At 43.9% G+C, this 20,643-nt stretch overlaps 1 protein-coding gene across 2 annotated transcripts in view; it reads left to right on the forward strand.

The window, feature by feature from the left end:
• The first annotated feature begins 4,160 nt into the window (after nucleotides 1-4,160).
• The window catches only part of PUR4 (purine biosynthesis 4), a 66,970-nt gene continuing 50,487 nt past the window's right edge, over nucleotides 4,161-20,643 (forward strand). The window contains exons 1-2 of one of the 2 annotated variants that reach the window (XM_086499150.1): nucleotides 4,161-4,436; nucleotides 4,508-4,584. In XM_086499150.1, coding sequence (XP_086355276.1) covers nucleotides 4,277-4,436; nucleotides 4,508-4,584 — 237 coding nt within the window. In that variant the 5' untranslated portion in view covers nucleotides 4,161-4,276. The remainder of the gene's footprint in view (nucleotides 4,437-4,507; nucleotides 4,585-20,643) is intronic. The other variant, XM_086499151.1, reaches the window with a different exon arrangement.

Consider the following 20,643-nt stretch of genomic DNA (forward strand, 5'->3'; position numbering starts at 1 on the left):
CAGTCATCCCGTGAGAGTTCTCCCTCTTTGCTACCCCCTTTATATAGTAGAATTGTTCCTTTGCTAACTCCTTAAAAATGATCTCTTTTGATGCCATGAACCCCATCACCCTTGCAGTGGCTTTCTTAAAACAACAAGTCCATGGTGTGCAAGAGGATTTTGAATCTCAAGATGATGGGGGCAAAGAGCCGCTCCAAATCAAACTTTGTTAAACACTAGGGCCCATAACACCTAGTGTGCATGCATTTAGCAAAAGCAAATTCGAACCGGCATATCCATAACCGTAGTTGACAATGCTTATGGCTAATGTTATGCTCACGGCTCATGGAAAAATAACTAAATACTTTTGACAGGAAAACCATGCTAACCTATTTGGTCCATAATAGAATGTGAAAATCCATCACATCTAGGTACCAAATGAACTAGCTCATTAACAGAACATAACTTTGCTATGTGTATAAACAACCTTCCGTTAAAGTTGTTTAACAACACTTGTAACCTTAAGAAGTCTTACATGAAATAAAACCCAACAACGATGAAGTGATTGTGTATTAGTTGGGTCATACCCCTGAAAATACCACTTCTAGAGACATAATCAGTGTTAGAACTAAGCAACATCTCTTCTCAAGTTGGAATCTTATTCACAAATGAATCTCAAAATAATCATCTCTCTCCACGAATAGAAGAGAATGATTCCTAACATCCCAAAGAAAGTAGTGAGACTAAATTTTCTTGGGTTTGCAACAAGATATTACCTATTGGGAGGCTCTCTTAATCTATTCATGGCATGATGCATCCCATGAATTATGTGCTTGATAGCAAGGTCATGCCTACTTGCTACCCCACATAAAACATCATATGTATTGCTATCACCTTGTGCACAGAAATTGCTCATCATTGTAATTATATACAATGATCACAAGCAATGATACCAGCCTCTAACTCTTTCTAACAAAGTAGTTGATGTTATAGCAGAAGCGTAAACTATGCTTTAGTGGAATGAGTCCACAACATGGCATGCCATACGCTGTTGCTTGCAAGGTGCTCTAGAAACAAAAAACGGTCCTCTCACTGACACGAATCCGTAGAGGGGAAAAACTATCCAATCCATGCAAGTCAACTTTGACTCGGTTCCTTCCTAAGCGGGCCTGCACATGGGCCTTGTTGCCGAGAGTTCCTTTGTCTTTGTAGTATGAAGTAACCATGCCCAAGCCCTTGCATCACCTCTTCATACAAGCTTGAGAGAGAGAGAGAGAGAGAGAGAGAGAGAGAGAGAGAGAGAGAGAGAGAGAGAACATGCACAACCATACCCCTCCCCTGAGCTCTAATGCCAATATATGATCGCGGGGGACTGAACCATGCAACTCTCCACCCAACCTTGCTATATATAGACTCGCAGCCATCCAAACATAGCTCCCCTTGATAGCATGTCCGTCCTGGCCCTTGGTCTGCCCGGTCTTACACTAGGCATGACAGTCATAAGCCTTGTCAAAATGATTTTAAACATATGTAATCTTGCTCAATTCCTTTGCATACTCTATTCCTTCCCATAGTGCAATTATGGCATTAAGGACAAATCTCCCCTTAATAAAACCCTTATGTTCTTTCAAAATAAACCGGTCCATAAGAGGGCCAAGTCTTCTAGCTAAGGAAAGAGAGAAAATCTTATAGACAAAAGTCAGACAAGTGATAGGTCTCCAATTAGATAGGTCATCCCTTGAGCATTTCTTATGAATGAGTTTAACAACACAAGAATTAATGGAAGAGGAAAGAGATCCTACAATCAGGGCTTCTTGCCAAACCAATAACATGTACGACGTGAAAAAATCTTGATATAAACAATAAAATTCATAAATCTGAGGAGATTTACCAGGCTTCAAATTTCCAATAGTTTCTCTTAACTTCCATTCTGAGATGGGTAAGTCCAACAGTGTAGCCACATGTTTAGGCGTTGTTTTTTTCCTGACTTGAGCTACTTTGGCTCTAGCATTTGTATTATCCTTATTTCTTAGAGGGAGAGGAGAGAAAATATTGGAAAAGTAAGACCCGGTAATTTCAACATTCTCCTTATGGTAAGAGGCATGAGTTCCACCTTCCTTAATCAAGTAAGGGATGAAATCCCTACATTTCTTTTTCTTTGATAATGAAAACATTTAATTTTTGGGTTTATCTATTTTCCCTACCCAATACTATTTGGTCCAAGCAAGGGCACCTTGGGCCTCCATAAGCTCTTCCTTCCCAAGCTAATCTTTCAAGTTATTCAGCTTAAGGGATGAATGATCTACTAGAGAATTAGATTCAAGCAATGCGATTTACTTGATGATCATCATTCTCCTCTTAGATCTAATTTCCTTAACTTTGTTTTTGAAAAGAGTTAAAGCCTTTCAAGTGTTCTTAATGGCTACATCCCAAGCAGCAAATGCATTGCTATGTAGACTAAAAGCACTTTCAAAAATTGCCTTAACCTTTGCTTTGACTAATGCAAGTTTCAACAAGGAACTGTCTAAATGAGGCCAACAAGCTTTGGAGGAATGTTCACCTTTTTGTAGCTCAAACACTAGAGGTTTGTGATCAAATATTAAAATAGAAGAATCTATTTTACAGCTCACCATTCAATGGGATTGTAGAAGATTAGCTATCATATACATCCTGTCAAGTGTGGTTGCTCTGTAATAACAGTTGCCGTGTTGGTTGTTTGCCCATGTGAAACTAGAGTTTTTAGAAGTATGTACCAGAGTGGGTCTATCTATCAGTTCTTCCTAGCTCTACTTTTCATTGCCTTGAATGACTTGTACCAAGGCGTTAAATATGTCATTCAAAGAAGTAACCATATTAAAGTCCCCTATAATTAGTAGGAGATCATTGAGTGAATTGAGTTTTGTCCATATAGAAGTCCTTTTAGAGACAGAGTTTGAAGCATAATACTGACAACATTGTAATTGAAAAATTCCTTTTGAGTAACAACAACCCAATGTCCCTTTTGGCCAATGTGCACTCCAATGATCATCTGCTTATGTTGAGATTCAGTCCAATCACAACCCCTCCTTTACCTGCACCGTGGTTAGAAGAAAATCACTCATGCTTCCTACTAATTTTTGAAGATTAAAGTCCAGAGAGAATCCTTTAACCTTCAACACAAGAAAATAAATGAAGTCAACCTGAAGGTTCAAGTCAAGCATCCATTTCTTAATGCAAACAGGTTTGACAAGTCCGTTAACACGTTGCAATTCAAAGAAAAACCAATTGTGGACTGACTCATTTTTTAGATGCTTTGGAAGGTTTCACAAAAGAGACAGAGTCTCTGTAAGGGTTTGCACTTTTCTCGTTCTTCCTTTTAGGTTTGCCACCTGGTGCCGGGGGATATGTGTTCGCTACGTGAGCCGGGCAGGCGCCGGGCCTCTGGCTGTTGGAGGTGTGAAAGAGAGAGAACAAGAGACACTGACAGATCTGGCAATCACCGCAATCATCAATTAATTGAATATTATTTTGAGTACAATTTAGTCCTTAGCTAAGGTGGGCTGTTAACAGCGCCGTCACTTGGATCATCTGCTAACTAGGAGTTTAAGCTCCCGCTTTACAGAATTAACCGGGCCGTTAACGACACCGGGCTTAACAGAATGATTAATCAAACATTAGCTGATGACGATGAAGTAACTTATGCAAACTTTATCTCAACTCATTGTCTCAATCTTCAGGCTTCAGAAATGATATGCAGCTTCCTACTTTGTTTGCATGCACTGCCTCAACTCTCGAAGTTCGATCCCCTTTCAACTCGAATCCCTTTGCTTCTGCTCCCTTGTCTTATACTTGCTCAATCTCGGCTTATGTAGGCTCAAAGCTTATGCTTGCTCGAAGCTTGATGTCCTCTCAACTCCCTTACTTATGTCCGATGCTCGTTGCCCTTTTTTATCCTGTTTCTTCTTTTCGTCTTCAAACTCATCCAGCTTTAGGGGAAAGTGCCTGTGTGTAGAACTTCTGCATGTCTCGTTCCCGCACCCGTACGATGTTTAGGTACCCTACCTCACAGCATGATTCCTCCGTTGGGCCTCCTTTTTTGCATCATTTTTGCGAAGGAATCCATCTCCTTTCTGCATTCTTTCCCTTGTACCTCTATTTTTGACTTGCAATTTAGGGCTCCAAAAAAGAGAGGAGAGAGAGAGAGAGAGAGAGGAGTGAAGCCTAAGAGAGTAGGCTGGTAGTGGAGGCACGCAGCCACTGACTGTAGCAAATGATTGCTTGAACCCTCATTTTTCCGTGTGCCGGCTGTGCGGAGAAGATGGAGGCGATGGCGTCGTGTGCTGCACCGTCCGCATTCAGGCGTCAAAGCAGTCTCATTTCCGAGCACCTTAAACCAGCGCCTTCATCCCTCCTCAGGGTGAGCGCGCAACACACCTGCTATTCCTCATTCATCAGGCATGGTCGTCGTCTTTATTCAGGTACCTCTTCTGCTCCCTCAATGGTTTGAGCTGCGATTATGATTCTCCCTTGCTCACCTCTTGTGCTCCAGGTTCCCGATCATTATTGCATCACGCCCATGCTCCTGGTCCTGTCAGGGCTGGCTCAATTGCCACAGACAGCAAAGAGGTACGCTCACATTCACCCTTCTGAATTTACTTTAGACTGAATTTCTTGCTTGGGCGTTTGAGGAAAAAAGACAGAAGAAAGCTAGCTCGCTAATGAGGCCCAAAACAAGGAACAACTGCATATAGAGCACGGACAATAGGCACACCTAATCTAGAATGAAAGTACAATTGTGATGTAATATTGCAAAATAGCGAAGCGCTGACGAATTATGCTTGTTTGAACCCTCATGGATGTTGTATGAAACAGGCACAATAGAATCCTGACAATGTTCCTCGTGGCGTGCACGTACGTGTGCGTGCACACACACACACACACACACACACACACACACACACACACACAAAGAAAGACCATTTCAAACGCCTATTAAAGTCGGATCATTTCAATGTGTGTGTGTGTGTGAGAGAGAGAGAGAGAGAGAGAGAGAGAGAGAGAGAGAGAGAGAGAGAGAGAGAGAGACTCTTTGACAATTGTTTAAATGTTGCTCAGACTGTAGCTTGCTCCGTTCAGACCATAGAAACATAGTGCAAGGAATGGAGTTGGGATCCGGGTCTGGATCGCAAAAGTTAGGGAATGGGGTGATATCGGGAATGACATTTTTTTTCATTTTTTCTTGATTTTTTTGAGCTACACGTATGAACCATAGTTTTAAGAACACTTTGAGCATTGAATTGCACCAAAAAAGACAAGAAACTTGACTTATAATAGCAAAATACATCAATAAAACATTGATGGCGTGATGGTGAATACAAGTACATAAGTACATGCTGCAAGGGCTCAAAATGGCAAGTACATGCCGCAAGGTCTCTCTTTCAGTTTCTTTCAAGTGAAGTAAAGTAATTTTGTGTTTGTACAAAGTACTAGGTATCCTTAAATCCTTTTGTTGCATGTGACACTCAAAGACTGAAAAATTTCGAAGATTCAATTCTTTTTGAGAATTCTCTCAACATCAAAAGTCATTTCTTTAACTGAGGCTCTCATTTTAAATGGGAGGGAATGTGAGGATTGTGTCGTATCCTTCATCCACATGTTACTTTCTTGCACTTGATCTTGTTGCAGATATGAACATAGACTAGAATGGAGACCCATGTCCTTGAAAGGGTGCGTCTCTTCATCCAACAGCTACACCTCTTCATCGAAGGGTTACACCCTTACAGCGAATGGTCACATCTCTACAACGATTGGCTACAACTATTGGTCAAAGGATGTAACTTTTAGTTTAGAGTCATGTCTGTTGGTCAAAGGATGTAACTCTTAGTCTAGAGTCATGTCTGCCCGTCAAAAGACATGCCGCTTGATATGTCTTTTCATCTCTTATCTAAAGGAGTCTATATATGCAGTTCTGTAACTAAGTCAGACTTTGTAAATAATTAATTTATTTACGAGAAAAGAATTATCTAATTAGTTGTGTGCACAGCAGAATAGACCTAGCAGTTCTAAGGCCTCAGGTGAGCCTAAATGCGGGCTAGAACACCTCAGAGGGACCTTAGCAGAAATTACCCTGAAGCCCTAGTGATTGGGAAATCGGGTCTTCAGAAAGGGGTAAGCAGTAGCCTCAGATTTTAGGCTCAGAAAAATACGCGCGTCAGTACAAGCACATGAATGAGATGGGGTCCTTAGAACAGTGACCCTAAGGCTAATAAAGCTAATAAAGCCTTAGGGTAAGTTTCGTGAAATTAAATTTAACGGTTCGTGCTCGGGCGGACGGCCGGACAAGTGTGAACAGGTAAAGGCGGTGCAGTGCCCGTGCGGCATTGCGCCGGCAGACCTCTGGTGTTCTCATAAAAGAATCATTGGTAGCAGTTGTTAGTTAGTTGCACATTTTTTTTAATGAGCTAGAAGTTTTAAAATCAAAAGTTGAATGGTTTTTAAGTTTTTAAAGTAAGTGTGCCAAGTGGCACACTTACCAATGCAAAGTAACTCTCTCTCACTCACTCTCACCCTCTCTCTCTTCCTAGCGCCCCCTCTCCCTGATGGCTATTTAGGAGCCCCCCCTCCCCCATTTTCAGGGCTGGCAGTGCACCTACCCCCCCTAATGTGAGCGTGCTCTACGCGGTGGAGCCCTCCATTGAAGCTTGAGAGCAGCCCCTTGCGACATATGTGGTAGCCTTGTGCTCCCATTATCAAGAACAAGGGATCTCACAGTCATAGACACCTTCTGGTGAAGTTTCATCGCGAGAAGCTACTGTAGACGCTCTCTTAGCAGAGTGCGGCTGCTGAAATTCTCTGTTTTCAGCCCCTAATCACCTCGATTAGGGTTGTTTTCAGCAGATCAGCCATAGAAATTCTCTTCTCTCTCCTTATCCTAAGTCTACATCAAGTTTGGCGCGATTCCATCGCGAAGAAGACCTCTGTTTCGGTGTAGGGGTGTGCACAGGTAAGAATTTCATGTTATATGCAGAAAATTACAGCAAGCATGTACGTGTGCATTTTTTGCTTGTTTCTCTTTTGTGTTCGATGCATGAATGAATGAGCATGAAGGCCACACATAACGGAAGATGGACTCTCCTCTGCGAGAGCTTCCGATGAGCTGTTTCGGAAGATAGACTCTCTTTTCGAGAGCTTCCAACCAGTCTCGCAGAAGAGGGGAAATCCCCTAAGCAGTAAGAAAGTGGAAACACTTTCTCAGTCAGTAGTCAGAACAGAACAGAAGAAAGAATAGAGGACGAGCGTATGCCCCGTTCCTGTGCTTGTAAAGATTCTCCCTTAGTAATAAAGATATTCTCTTTATGGGGGGGGACCAGCCCATCTTCTGGTCCCCAATGAAGTGTCAAGTTTTCTCGCTCCCTCTAATTCTCTTGAGTATTTGAAGTGCAATTAAACGTCAGTTTACGCTTCCGTATTTTTGTGACAAGTTCAATCAATCAAATTAATTCAACAAGTGCTCTTGTTTCTTGAGTCTTGGTTTAATCTTAAGTATAAAGTTTTAGTCTTAATTCTAGGATTAGCACCATTAATCCTCACAACCATGGGTAAAATAAGGGGAAGTCGCAGACGAGGGTCCATAGCCTCCACATACCCAAATCAGCCCCGAAGTAGAGAAAGACTTGGAAAAAATAGCAAGTTTCTTCTCTCTCAATTAAGTTGAATATGGCACCGGGTTAGCCTACACTGTGCATCCAAGGTGGTCGTGACACCAAGGCTCTGATGACATGTCATAATAGGCAGTGGAAGATGCAAATGAAGACATGAGCTTGCCCTCCAATCCGGTGGGCACCTTGACTCCAATCTGGCGCGACCCTGAATAGATCCTCTGTCACTAGTAAACACATGCAATGCGACATCCATATAGAACGCAACTGTGGAGATAGGAGATCAAGGAGGTAGAAAGAGAAATCGGATGATCCTTTTGATATTTCGCCTATGTTGGACCTTAAAATACGTTGTGCACAAGTGCCAACTTGTCGCTATTAACATCTCCATTGTCGTCGGGTTCTTCATCCTGCAAGATTGTAGGTGGGATGACTTCACATTCTTTATCGGATTCTCTGTCAGAATCCATGCCATGTGTTGTAGAAAGTCAAAATGGATCCTCCATAGAAGAAGAATCGACTGAATCACTGGTATCATTGTAACTGGCTTGGCACTGTCAATGCAATAATTCCATTGCAAGAAGTGAAAATTTTTAACACTTGGAACTTCAAATCAGAGAGTAGTTGTGACACAGAGTGGTGGAGTCCCGCTTGTGGATCCTCTGGACACAAAGTCTGGCGCCCCTTTTTGTACTTCATTCATATTAGTAGTTCACCGGAGTAAACTGGTAGGGAGGCAGTCTGCAATTGTGCAGCTATGTACTGATGTGTCGGAAGTGACCATCTAGGGCACTATTTTATAGGCTCTTGCCCCAAAAGCAACACAAGCTAGCGCTCAAAAGTTTGCTCTGCTATAAATTGATGCTCCAATTTGCTGAAAAGTATACAAGGTCACCATGGTACGGATTTCATGTTAGTGGCAGATTTTGCACTACATTTTTTGGGCTTTCGCACAGATTTCCATAAGATAGTCTGCATGATCACTTAGTTCTCTTCCGTTTGGATACTATCCAGACATGTCATCACTTTGTGACACGTTTGACATGGGTACCGACCCGCCACGTTCCAGGCTACATGTTGTGATGCCCGATGCCCATTGAGTGTAACAACACCCATCAAACATGTGTACAAACCATTTTTGCAAGAGGGAAAAACTGGAAAAGCCTTTATGACGGGCTTGTCTGGACATGCAGATCGTGCGAATAAGCTCACAAAATTACCGGAACTAAATCATTTGGACTCTGTAGACAAACCTTGGTTCCGGAGACATAGTAGTAGCATGCTCACATGGCTCGTAGAACCATGTGCACGTGACACAAGGAGTTTGAGATTGAGAATGGAGGGTGAAAATAGTGCTCCACCTCCAGTTCATGTGTAAGGTGCAGCGGAAGTGAATGTTGAACTTTGCTAAAGATGAGTGCTCCGAAGTGTGCTCAAGGGTTCCTTTTACTTGCGGAAGGGAGTGCCTTCCATTCCTTTAGTGAGAGAGTGCAATGATCACAAACAAAGTGAATGACAAAGTGAATGAAGGTGTTGAGAGAGAGAGAGAGAGAGAGAGAGAGAGAGAGAGAGAGAGAGAGAGAGAGAAGAATGACACCAAACGGTTCTCAAACCCTCCTTCAAGGGCCCCCCTTTCTATGGCGAGAGAGGTCTATGCTATTGACTGCACAAATCTGGTAGAATGGTCTAGATGCAATGGACTTGCCGACGATGTCGACGCCAATGATGACGATGACAAGGACGGGCTGAAATCTGAAAACGTTAGGGCTGATGTCACAAATTGCTGATGTGTCAAAGCCCTGAAGAATGGAGCCAACTTGCAGATGCCGGTTGAGGGGCCTAAACCCTAAGAAGAACAAGTAACAGAAGGAGTCCTACCAACTTATGGGGACCCCATCCGATGGGGCTCCAAGTGACAGAAAGGATTAAAATAAAGCAAGACCTACACACACAGAGAAAGAATTGTGTAGCAACTGATGATGTGATAGCTGTACGGAAAATCCAAAAATTGAGGTGACATGATGACGTGGCAGATTGTACGGATTTTTGCGTTTTGCGTTGACTGCTGTACGAAATTCCGTGGTTTACGCTGGCAACTTTTTGGCATTGCTTTTGGACCAGATGCTTTTGAGTTTGAAGGCTTTTCACTATAAACTGCTTTTGGGGCCTAGGGCCTTTAAATATGAGGCCATGGGCTCATTCTCGGGCATGCTTCCTGGAGAAGGTGCAGAGTTTGGAGTACCGGCTTGTAGTGAGTTGATGCAATATAAAGAAATACCAAAAGGGGCGCCAAGGTTTGCGGCCAACACTCTCTGGGGTGGAATTTCGCCTCTCTTTGTCACGTGTTGTCTCTCTCTCTCTCTCTCTCTCTCTCTCTCAGTTCAGTTGTTATTGAAGTGCTAAAAGTCTGTTCAGTCTGCTCTTTTCTATTGGCATGTGGTGCCCGTCTTGTGACAGTGGTATCAGAGCATCAGGCATATGCCTTTTTAAAAGCATACCGGTCCTACAAAAGAGTAGACAGAGCTATTGGAATTTTACTTAAAGTATCTTCGGGTCCCGACCCCGGACCTATTAGCCACTTCCACCCTTACTTCATCGTGCATCGGGCGCGCTCCCGTCTTCACCGCTCATGTCTTACAGGGCATAAGCCAAAAAGATCACTTGCAAGAGAAGGATCCAAGATTTGTTTCGAGTCACTGTTTTTCTCAAAAGCAGTGCCATGCAGATGTTGATTGTCTATAGCTACCAAGCCGCACACTTCCAAGGACTTGACAAGCTTTCAAGAATTTTTTTTCCGAAGTTATATGGTTTTTGACATTTTCCTTCGGAGTGCAACTTTTGGCAGAGGGCGGTATCTTGAAATGCTTGCCATGGAAACCCTAGCAGATTATAACTTGAAATTTCTCGACATCTCTCAGTGGATGTCTCTTCACGAGCAGATGACCTTGGAGGTCCAGTGGGATTGCTATCTTGGGACTACCATCGCCGCCAAAGAAACACTGTCTGTCCAAGAGCTTATGGAGCATGCTATACTCGGCTACGACCTTCTGGAATGAACCTAACCCTAATTTTTGGTGCACGTTTCAGGATGGAAAGTGAGTCGACTTTTCGAGCTCGTCTGATGTCGAGATTGCTTTTTAAGTTTGAAATCTGTTTGAGAACTTATTTGGTGATCCGGTTGGAATTTGTTTGGAATGGATGGTATTTGTTTTGAACTTGTTTTGGTACCGATTTGAAATGTTTGACTTTGGTTTTAATACTGGTCTCATTGATTGGTGATATTACTTCCGGGTTGAGAAGTGAGAAATATTGTTTTGGTATTGTTTGAACCTCGGAACAACGCAGGCCGATGCCTGGGGAGCATTTCGTTGTATGTTTGAAGTCTGAGCAGTGGTTACTCGGGAGGAGTATTAAGAAGTCTGAGCAGTGGTTACTCTCAGCACCTCCAAATGACGCAAGTTGCGGTTTGGGGGGCGTTTGGTTGTAAAAGGCCTCTACATCTCTCGGCCCGGACCTTTTTAGGTTATGCGGGAGGAGTGATGAGGGAGTCGTTGAATATCTCCCGGCCCGAACCTTGTTAGGTTATGCGGGAGGAGTGTTCATCGGCGACTTTATGTTTCTATGTCTTGTAACATGCATATGTGAGCATTTGTGTTGCATTATGATGTGCCTGTCACGATTGTGACTATGTTGTAGTATTACATCTACTCCTAGGTGTAGATACGCGAAGTGCCATGCCAAGGAGAGGACCCCTGCGCTTGGATGGTCACGACCCTTCGCTCAAGAGACGTGCCTCGTCGCCAAAAGCCACACTCCTTCGACGAATAGTCATAGCCCTTCGCTCTACGGGTGTAAGGTGCAGCGGAAGTGAATGTTGAACTTTGCTCAAGATGAATGCTCCGAACTGTGCTCAAGGGTTCCTTTTACTTACGGAAGGGAGAGCCTTCTGTTCGTTATTGAGAGAGTGCAAATGATCAAACAAAGTGGAAAAACACTGTGAATGAAGGTACTGAGACTGAGAGATAGAGAGAGAAGAATACGACACCAGAATGTTGTCAAACCCTCCTCCGAAGGCCCCACTCTCTATGATGAGAGCGGTGTACTATTGATTGCACAAATCTCTAAAATGCTTTAGACTTGCTGACGATGTCGGCGACGATGAGGACGACGACGAGACGGGCTGAAATCTGAAAACGCTAAGGGCTGAAATCTGCAAATCTTTATCTGCTGAATTCTGACTCTATGTCGGTGACGATGTCGATGGCGACGATGCGAGACGACGTGCTGAAAATGCAGATCCTGGATCTGCGTTTTCCGGGCTGAATCTGCAAACTATGCTGGATCTGACCGTGCGGCGAGGATTTGCTGCGGGAAGGTGAGATCTACGAGGTTTGGGACTTGTTCTGCGGGATCTGACTGTTGAAAACTGAAAATGCTTGTGCTTCTGATGGTTCTGTCGCGATGAATCTGCAAAATGCTGATTTGCCTGCTGATCTAAAAATGCTAGGGCTGAATTTCCTGCTGATGCAAAAACGCTAGGGATTTGCTGTGTCTGCTAATGCTGGCTTGATTTGCAATTGCAAACGTTGGGCTGAATCTGCATTTGTAGAAAACTCTAGGCTGGTTTTGCTCTTGAAGAAAACGCTAGGCTTCTTCGGGGGGGGGGGGTCTTGCTTGAGAAGGTGCACTGTGGATGTCAGGTCCCTGCTGCCTTCTGCCAGAAAGTGCTAGCGCTAGGTTTCCTTATATTATATATTGGCTTAGTCAAATTGCCCTACCTAGTTCCCAACAAAAGTCACTTAAAAATAGCAAGTGAAATTTGGCTAAAATAGGAAAAATAGGTCTATGCACTGTAAAAATGCTCCTAATGGGTTCTGATGGTAATCTGATGATCATGCTGTGTGCAACCAGAGGATATGCATCTACTCTAAGTGCCTAGACATGCACGGTTCGCATGAAAATTGGCTAAAATAGGGAAAATAGGTCTATGCACTGGAAAAATGCTCCTGATGGGTTTTGATGGTAATTTGATGATCATGTTGTGTGCAACCAGAGGATATGCATCTACTCTAAGTGCCTGGACATGCACGGTTTGCAAACAGACTCACAAAAGTGCCAGATCACTTCCTAATCTAACTGAACTGAACCCATGTCATGAAGTAGCTTGTCCACGCACACATAGGGTTAGATGTGCACGTGACATCCCCTCCTTTTCAAAGTGAGGTATTGGTACCGAACTGTAAGGCGTCGAGGGAGATCGCCAACAGCGTCTAGAATCTTGGAAAGGACTCTTCGCCGGCCCACTTTGATGCGTGGGTCATGCGATACTTGAACTTCATAAAGGTCTGCAAAGCTTGCTTCTTTCGGCCGCGCCGAAAGCGACACAAAATCATCTGTGGCTCCTTCAATGCTTCAACTTTGTCGATAGTCATGCGTCTACCTTCTTCAAGAATCTCCGAGGATAAAAATTCTTGAAACCACTTTCAACACAAAAACATGAATATACCCATTCCATATAAAGTGACTGGAAAAATACTATTCCTTCGAAAAAACTCTGCATGCAATGGAGATGAACATAGAGACGGAGTGCCAAACCGTTCATCAAACACACGCAAACAATGGGGTCGAATCTTGACTTTTTTTATTTAAATCAATCAACTGTGGCAAATCACACTGGAAATGCCGATGCTTGATGCTCGACCCTTCTTGTGCTGAACACTGTGAATGAAGGTAGTGAGACTGAGAGATAGAGAGAGAAGAATACGACCGTCGACACCAGAATGTTGTCAAACCCTCCTCCGAAGGCCCCACTCTCTATGGCGAGAGCGGTCTACTATTGATTGCACAAATCTCTACAATGCTTTGGACTTGCCGACGATGAGGACGACGACGAGATGGGCTGAAATCTGAAAACGCTAAGGGCTGCAATCTGCAAATCTTTATGTGCTGAATTCTGACTCAATGTCGGTGACGATGTCAATGGCGACAAAGCGACGACGACGTGCTGAAAACGCAGATGCTGAAATCTGCGTTTTTCGGGCTAAATCTGCAAACTATGCTGGATCTGACCGTGCAGCGAGGATCTACTGCGGGAAGGTGAGATCTGCGAGGTTTGGGACTTGTTCTGTGGGATCTGACTGCTGAAAACTGAAAACACTGGTGCTTCTGATGGTTCCATCGCGGTGAATTTGCAAAACGCTGATTTGTCTTGCTGATCCAAAAACGCTAGGGATCTGCTGTGTCTGCTAATGCCGGCTTGATCTGCAACTGCAAACGCTGGGCTGAATTTGCATTTGTAGAAAATGCTAGGCTGGTTTTGCCTTTGAAGAAAACGCTAGGCTTCTTTTGGGTTTGGGGGGGGGGGGGTTCTCACTTGAGAAGGTGCACTATGGATGTCAGGTCCCTGCTGCCTCTTCTGCCAGAAAGTGCTAGCTCTAGGTTTCCTTATATATTGGCTTAGTCAAATTGCCCTACCCAATTCCCAACAAAAGTCACTTAAAAATAATAAGTGAAAATTGGCTAAAATAGGGAAAATAGGTCTATGCACTGTAAAAATGCTCTTGATGGGTTCTGATGGTAATCTGATGATCATGCTGTGTGCAACCAGAGGATATGGCATATGCATCTACTCTAAGTGCTTGAACATGCACGGTCTGCAAACAGACATACGAAAGTGCCAGATCACTTCCTAATCTAACTGAACTGAACCCATGTCATGAAGTAGCTTGTCCACGTACACATAGGGGTAGATGTGCACGTGACAACGGGTGCGACTATTCGCCCAATGGTTGCAGCTCTTCGCCGAAAGGATGTGTCTTGACGTCTAAAGTCATGTCTCTTCACCAGGAGACATGTCTTTTCATTTGTGTCTCTTCGTCTCCTATATAAGGAGCCCTTGTATCACACATTCAATCCATCAACGCAGAGTCTTCCAAGTCTTGCTTCTGAGTTTAGTTCGAGTTTCTTAAGTCTTAATCATGAGTTTAAGTACTTAATTAAGGATTAGTACCTAGAATCCTTACAGTGGTATCAGAGCAAATTTTTTTCCCGAGACCCGAAGGTTGTGAGCCTCTCACCCTTGCCGCTACACTTTACCCTCTCCCGGAGTTACATGGAAGCAGAAGAAAGGTGGTGCACTCACGCATACGCGTATGAGGTAACCTAAACCTTCTTTCTCAATTTCGTAAACAGAAAACAGAACACGTGTGTGCACGCGTGCACGTACCCGTGAATGGTGATGCTGGTGGCCTTGTTGCCCTTTCGTGGGATGCACCCTTTGGCTTTTGCTTGCACCTCTTTGCGCAAATAGCCACATATTCATTAGGCTGCCCCTTCGAGCTCTCACCTCTTCTGGCCGGCGTGCCCTTCGTGCTCGCACCCCTTGGGGGTATCAAGTAACACACGTCCGCAGTAGCAGCAAACGACAACATTTTCTCTCTCAAGCGGCAACTCGTCAAATGCCTTGCGTTGGACTGTTTTGGCCTAAGTAAAAAACCCCAGCAGCGTTTTAGTTTATTTTCACGTTACTTGATAACCCCTTATTTAAGTGGCCATTAAACCCAACGAGGGTGCCCAACTTGGCCGGCCAACCCAGTTAAATAAAAAAGACCATTTGAAAGCATCCCTTCATATACACCAGAAAACGAGATGCAGTGCTGGAAACTTCTCCATGCCTCGCTGCTCAAATTGCCCACGCAGGCTGCCTTTCGGTGCTAAAATTTTACACTGGCTACTGAAATGTCCCTTAGCGTGCGTAGGGTTCTATCTCCTGCAACGTATGGGTTGCAATGGTTGGCCCTTACATCTCGATGACTTCTATGCAAATGTCCCGGTGTTGTTAGCAGCACTGTAGAAGGACACAAAACCCGACTTGGTTCTGAAACCAATCCTCGAGCCGAAGTACATACTAGTTTCCAAGCCGGAATATATTCTTATTACAAATTCTCGTGTCACGAGGTGATCACCATTTCTCCTACCCTAGAGTTGGAACTTGTTCCAGAGGTGGTACGAGTGCCAAAATTACCGGTTCCAGCTCTCGAAGTATTAGTTCTTAAGCTTATTCGGAGATACAATCACTTTCTTTGAGCATTTAGCATGGCCGACTTACAAGATGGCGACGACAATATTTTAACCGAGGAACCGATAGTAGTTCTGAAAAAGCAGATGGCAGCACTTTCAAGAAGCCTCGTACCGGTTCACATTTGCTTGGATCAGATGTAGATGCAAACCTCTTCTCGGAGTCACCCAACCGCTTCTCGGACTACACATGCAATTTCTCTACCATCTTCTTCCGACGCTTCAGAGGTCGACAAGGAAGAACCACTCAAACTAAAGGCTTCGAAACTCAAATTTTCTCACCCAAAGCATGGTGTCTCAAAGACAACTAAACATAAGTACCTTCGTGCAAGCAGAAAAAGTCAACATGAATATTCTCGGAAATGTTATAGTTTTAAGCAACCAACTTCTTATTGGAATCATCACCAATAGAAGTAGCAACATGAAGCTTTCAACGGATCATCAGCAATATCAAGATGGGCTTACTTAGTGGCACATATATCCGACCCTAGTCGAGTACTCGGTCGTGAATGCCGCGACGTTGAACAAGTTCCCCCTCGCGAGCCATGCCCTACATTTAAGTCTTTCTTATTTGACGGTGGTAAAGTTGAAGATTTATTGATCCTTTCCTTGTGCAAGAGGATCCTTCAGAGGTCTAAGAGGCAACAACTCCCTCGACCTCCCCCTTCTCAATTGGAAGCCTTAATACCCATTGAAACAGCTGAAGATTCAAAAGATTCCGGTTCTTATGTGACAACGGACAAGCACAGGACCCCTTCTATGGCCGTGATCAAGGTAGAAAAAGTCGCCTCATCACCGCCCTTGCAAAATATAGTCTTTGTTTCTGAACAGATACTAAATGCAGTGGTGAATGATAATTTTTCAAACTTGAAGACTCCAGTCCTTACCTTCATCGGTGCAAAGGATAAAGCAGATATAGACTCTTGCAGCACGACTTCAAATGAATCTTTGGACACCACTTGTTCTATTGATAAACCTTTACACATGGATATACCTCCAAACACAACTCTGTCTTAGTCTACAACATCCCTTCAGGAGGATTTTTCTGTTCCAGACAAACCTATGGAATATCTTACAGATTTCCAAGCAGTGGTCATCACTCAACAAAGAACTCAAGTCAGTTTATCAATAATTTCACTCGAAGCAAATAAAGATACAATCTTTTCTTGGATAAAGCTCGAAGTTACAAATGACTTTGACAAAGACACTATTCAAGTTGCAGATGTGATATTGATACTTTTGACAAAGATGAGACAAGTTGCAAGAATAAATGACTTGTTCTTCTGCCGTTATGTATCCTCCTAAAATTCCTTGTGCGGCTTTTTCATCCGGGGTTAGCTTAGGTTTAGCAGGTGTTTTAGCTTTACCCTTAATTTCATTTTGAGTGTTCTTTTCCAAAGGATTAGAGGAAGATTGGCTAGAAGAGTTACCGTTCTTACCATTCTTACCATTCTGTGGGTTCTAAGGAGTTTGAGAGGTACTGTGAGAAGACTTGTTCTCCTTAGGCTTTCCTTTGTTGTGCTTATCTCCTGTGCGAGAGCAATCGCTACCGCCTTGTTGAGATCCACGGGATCAAGTACTTCGACATCAAACTTGATATACTCGTCCAACCCATAAAGGAATGCCTCTTTGCTCTCATCATCCGATTTGCGTAATTGAGTGTCGTGTCACAAGATGGGCACCACGCGCCAATAGAAAAGAACAGACTGAACAAACTTTTAGCACTTCAATAACAACTGAACTGAAAGAGAGAGACGGCACGCGACACGGAGTGGCGGAGTTTCACCCCAGAGAGTATTGGTCCCAAACCTTGGCGCCCCTTTCGGTATTTCTTTATATTGCATCAACACAGTACAAGCCGGTACTCCAGACTCTGCACCTTCTCTAGGAAGCATGCCAGAGAATGAGCCCTTAGCACATATTTAAAGGCCCTTGGCCTATGAAAAGCAGTTTACATGAAAAGCCTTCAAACTCAAAAGCTTATGGTCCAAAAGCAATGCCAAAAAACTGTGAGTGTAAATCACAGAATTCCGTACAATTGCCACGTCAACACTGTCAGCGCGTTTTGCAGAAATCTGCCACGTCAGCACTGTCAGCAGAAAATCCAAAAACTACCACGTCATCAGTCGCTACGCATGTGTGCGGGTCCTGCTTTATTTTAATCCTTTATGTCACTTGGGGCCCCATCGGACGGGGTCCCCATAGGTTGGTAGGACTTGTTCTTCTTAGGGTTTAGCCCCCTCGGCCGGCAACTGCAAGTTGGCTCCATTCTTCAGGGCTTTGACACGTCAGCAGTTTGTGACATCTCCCCTTCTTGAGAGAGAGTAATGGTGGAATAGTAATCGTCCATGATTATAGCATATCTGCAAAACAACTCAAGTAAGCTCAAAAGTTTCCGAGGGTCATTCCGAGGGACAATCAGTTTGCTCTTTTTGTTAAGGAGTAGCTTTCTCCTTTCGGCTCTTTGGATCAAGGAGTTGGCATCTCCTTTCGTCCAGATCGGAACTCTTGATATTCCGACGTAGTAAAATTAGCCATCACACCTAGACCACACTGATCTTCCACGGGTGTCTTGATGCATTAAAATTACATACCCAAGCAATCTCATCCAATTAGGAATATTCAGTGGTTGGCGCATCACTATGCCACACAAACGCTCATATATGCATGTTACAAGACATAGAAACATTGTCACAAGACGGGCACCAGGTGCCAACAGAAAAGAACAGACTGAACAGACTTTTAACACTTCAATAACAACTGAACTGAAAGAGAGAGACGACACGCAACACGGAGTGGCGGAATTCCACCCCAAAGAGTATTGGCCCCAAACCTTGGCCACCCTTTCGGTGTTTCTTTATATTGCATCAACACAGTGCAAGCCGGTACTCCAGACTCTACACCTTCGCCAAGAAGCATGCCAGAGAATGAGCCCTAGCCTCATATTTAAGGGCCCTTGGCTTGAAAAGCAGTTACAGTGAAAAGCCTTCAAAACTCAAAAGCTTCTGGTCCAAAAAGCAATGCCAAAAGTTGCCAGCGCAATTTACGGAAATCAGTAGAGTCTGCAACGTCATCAGCCATCGCAAAACGCGGAAATCCGTACAGCCTGCCACGTCATCATGTCAGCACAATTTTTGAAAAACTGCCACGTCATCAGTTTTGGCGTGTGTCCGGATCTTGCTTTATTTTAATTCTTTATGTCACTTGGGGCCCCATCGGACGGGGTCCCCATAAGTTAATAGGACTTCTTCTTCTTCTGCTATTTGTTCTTCTTAGGGTTTAGGCCCCTCGGTCGGCATATGTAAGTTGGCTCCATCTTTAAGGTTTTGCGAACTTTTGCCACGTGAGTAGTTTGTTACAAATATAAAGCCGTCGATGAACACTCCCCCCGCAAATAATCATTCAGGTCCGGGCCATGAGCTGTTCAACGACTCCCTCATCACTCCTCCTGCAAATAACTTAAAAAGATTCGGGCCATGAGATATAGAGGCCTTTTACAACCAAACGCCACCCCAGACCGCAGCCTGCGTTGTTTGGAGGTGCTTAGAGTAACCACTGCTCAGACTTCTTAATACTCCCCCCATAAATAACCATGCAGGTCCGGGCCATGAGTAACAATAATGATACTCCCCCTGTAAATAACCACAAGGGTTCGGGCCATGAGTAAAAACAACACTTTTCAATCATTCAATACTCCCCCAACAAATAACCACAAGGGTCCGGGCCATGAGTATGAACAAGCATTTGCAAACATCATTTCTCACCCTCCACCTGGGAGTAAAATCACCAGTCATTGAAACCAATATTAAAACCAGAGTCGAACATTTAAAATCGGCACCAAGATAGGTTCAAAACAGATACGATCCATTTCAAACAAATTTCAAATAAAGTTTCAAACAATACTTTCTCAAACAAAGTTCAAAAGTATCTAACTATAAAACAACTAGAGAGTTCATTCAAGGTTTTGTTTGGACAACCGAACTTTGAGGACGACTGGCTTGCCTTTTTGCATTATGGTGATGGTTCGGTTCTGAACTTGGAGAGTCGCATCATTCTTGTCATGCCAAGGCATGCCTAATAGAACGTCACAATTGCCTAACTTCATAATGTGGACATCGGCTTTTCCATGATAATCTTGGATAGTGGAAGAGCACCAATTAGTGGTACCACTTTTTGAGTTTGCCTTGTGGCTAGCTCAGCTTCAATTTCTCCACCCGCTACATCATAATCAAAGTCCATCTGCTTCAAGAATCCTGGATGGATGAAGTTCTTTGTAGCTCCTGGGTTCAAAGAAAATTAGGGCTTTCAAACCGTTGACTTTGCCATATGCTCGACACAATTCATTTGTACTCTCAAGGCGTATGCCATAGACGTCAGATACTAATCCAATGGCCGGTTTAGCTCGTTTGGCTGGAGATGGTCCTGGGTTTCTGTCAACCGCCGACGCGGGAGTTGGCTCCGCGGGTCTGTTAGTGCGTTGGGACAACCAAAATAGTTATGTCCTGTTTGAAAGCATCCAAAACATCGGCCTTCTTGTAGTAAGGTGTCTCGTTGTTGAGGTGTCAAACGAGGCCTTTGTGGTTGACTTTCACGAGACTCTCGAGAAGTTGTACTTTGTTGGCGAGAGTTGTGGTTAGTGGCCGGAGGTTCTTCTGTGGTAAACTCTAGCTTTCCCTTCATCAGTTTGTAGCCGACCGCGGCATGATCCATAAGCTCTTGCATGGTAGAGACTTGCTTGGAGAGACCCTGCAATGGTGATGATAGTCCAATGATGTAGCGCTCGCACTGGTCCGCCAAGGAAATGAACTTAAAGAAGGACACGAGAAGGTACACGTCGAGAAACCTCTAGTTATAGGCAAGCATTTTCAAGTTGCCCCACTCTGCCAAAATCCGGACTTCAAACATAGAAGTCATGTAAGTGCGTGCAAAAACTGTCTTGAAAGCTTGCCAG

This window comes from Adiantum capillus-veneris, chromosome 24, assembly GCF_014529385.1.
Source record: "Adiantum capillus-veneris isolate H3 chromosome 24, ASM1452938v2, whole genome shotgun sequence".
Taxonomy (NCBI): Eukaryota; Viridiplantae; Streptophyta; class Polypodiopsida; order Polypodiales; family Pteridaceae; genus Adiantum; species Adiantum capillus-veneris.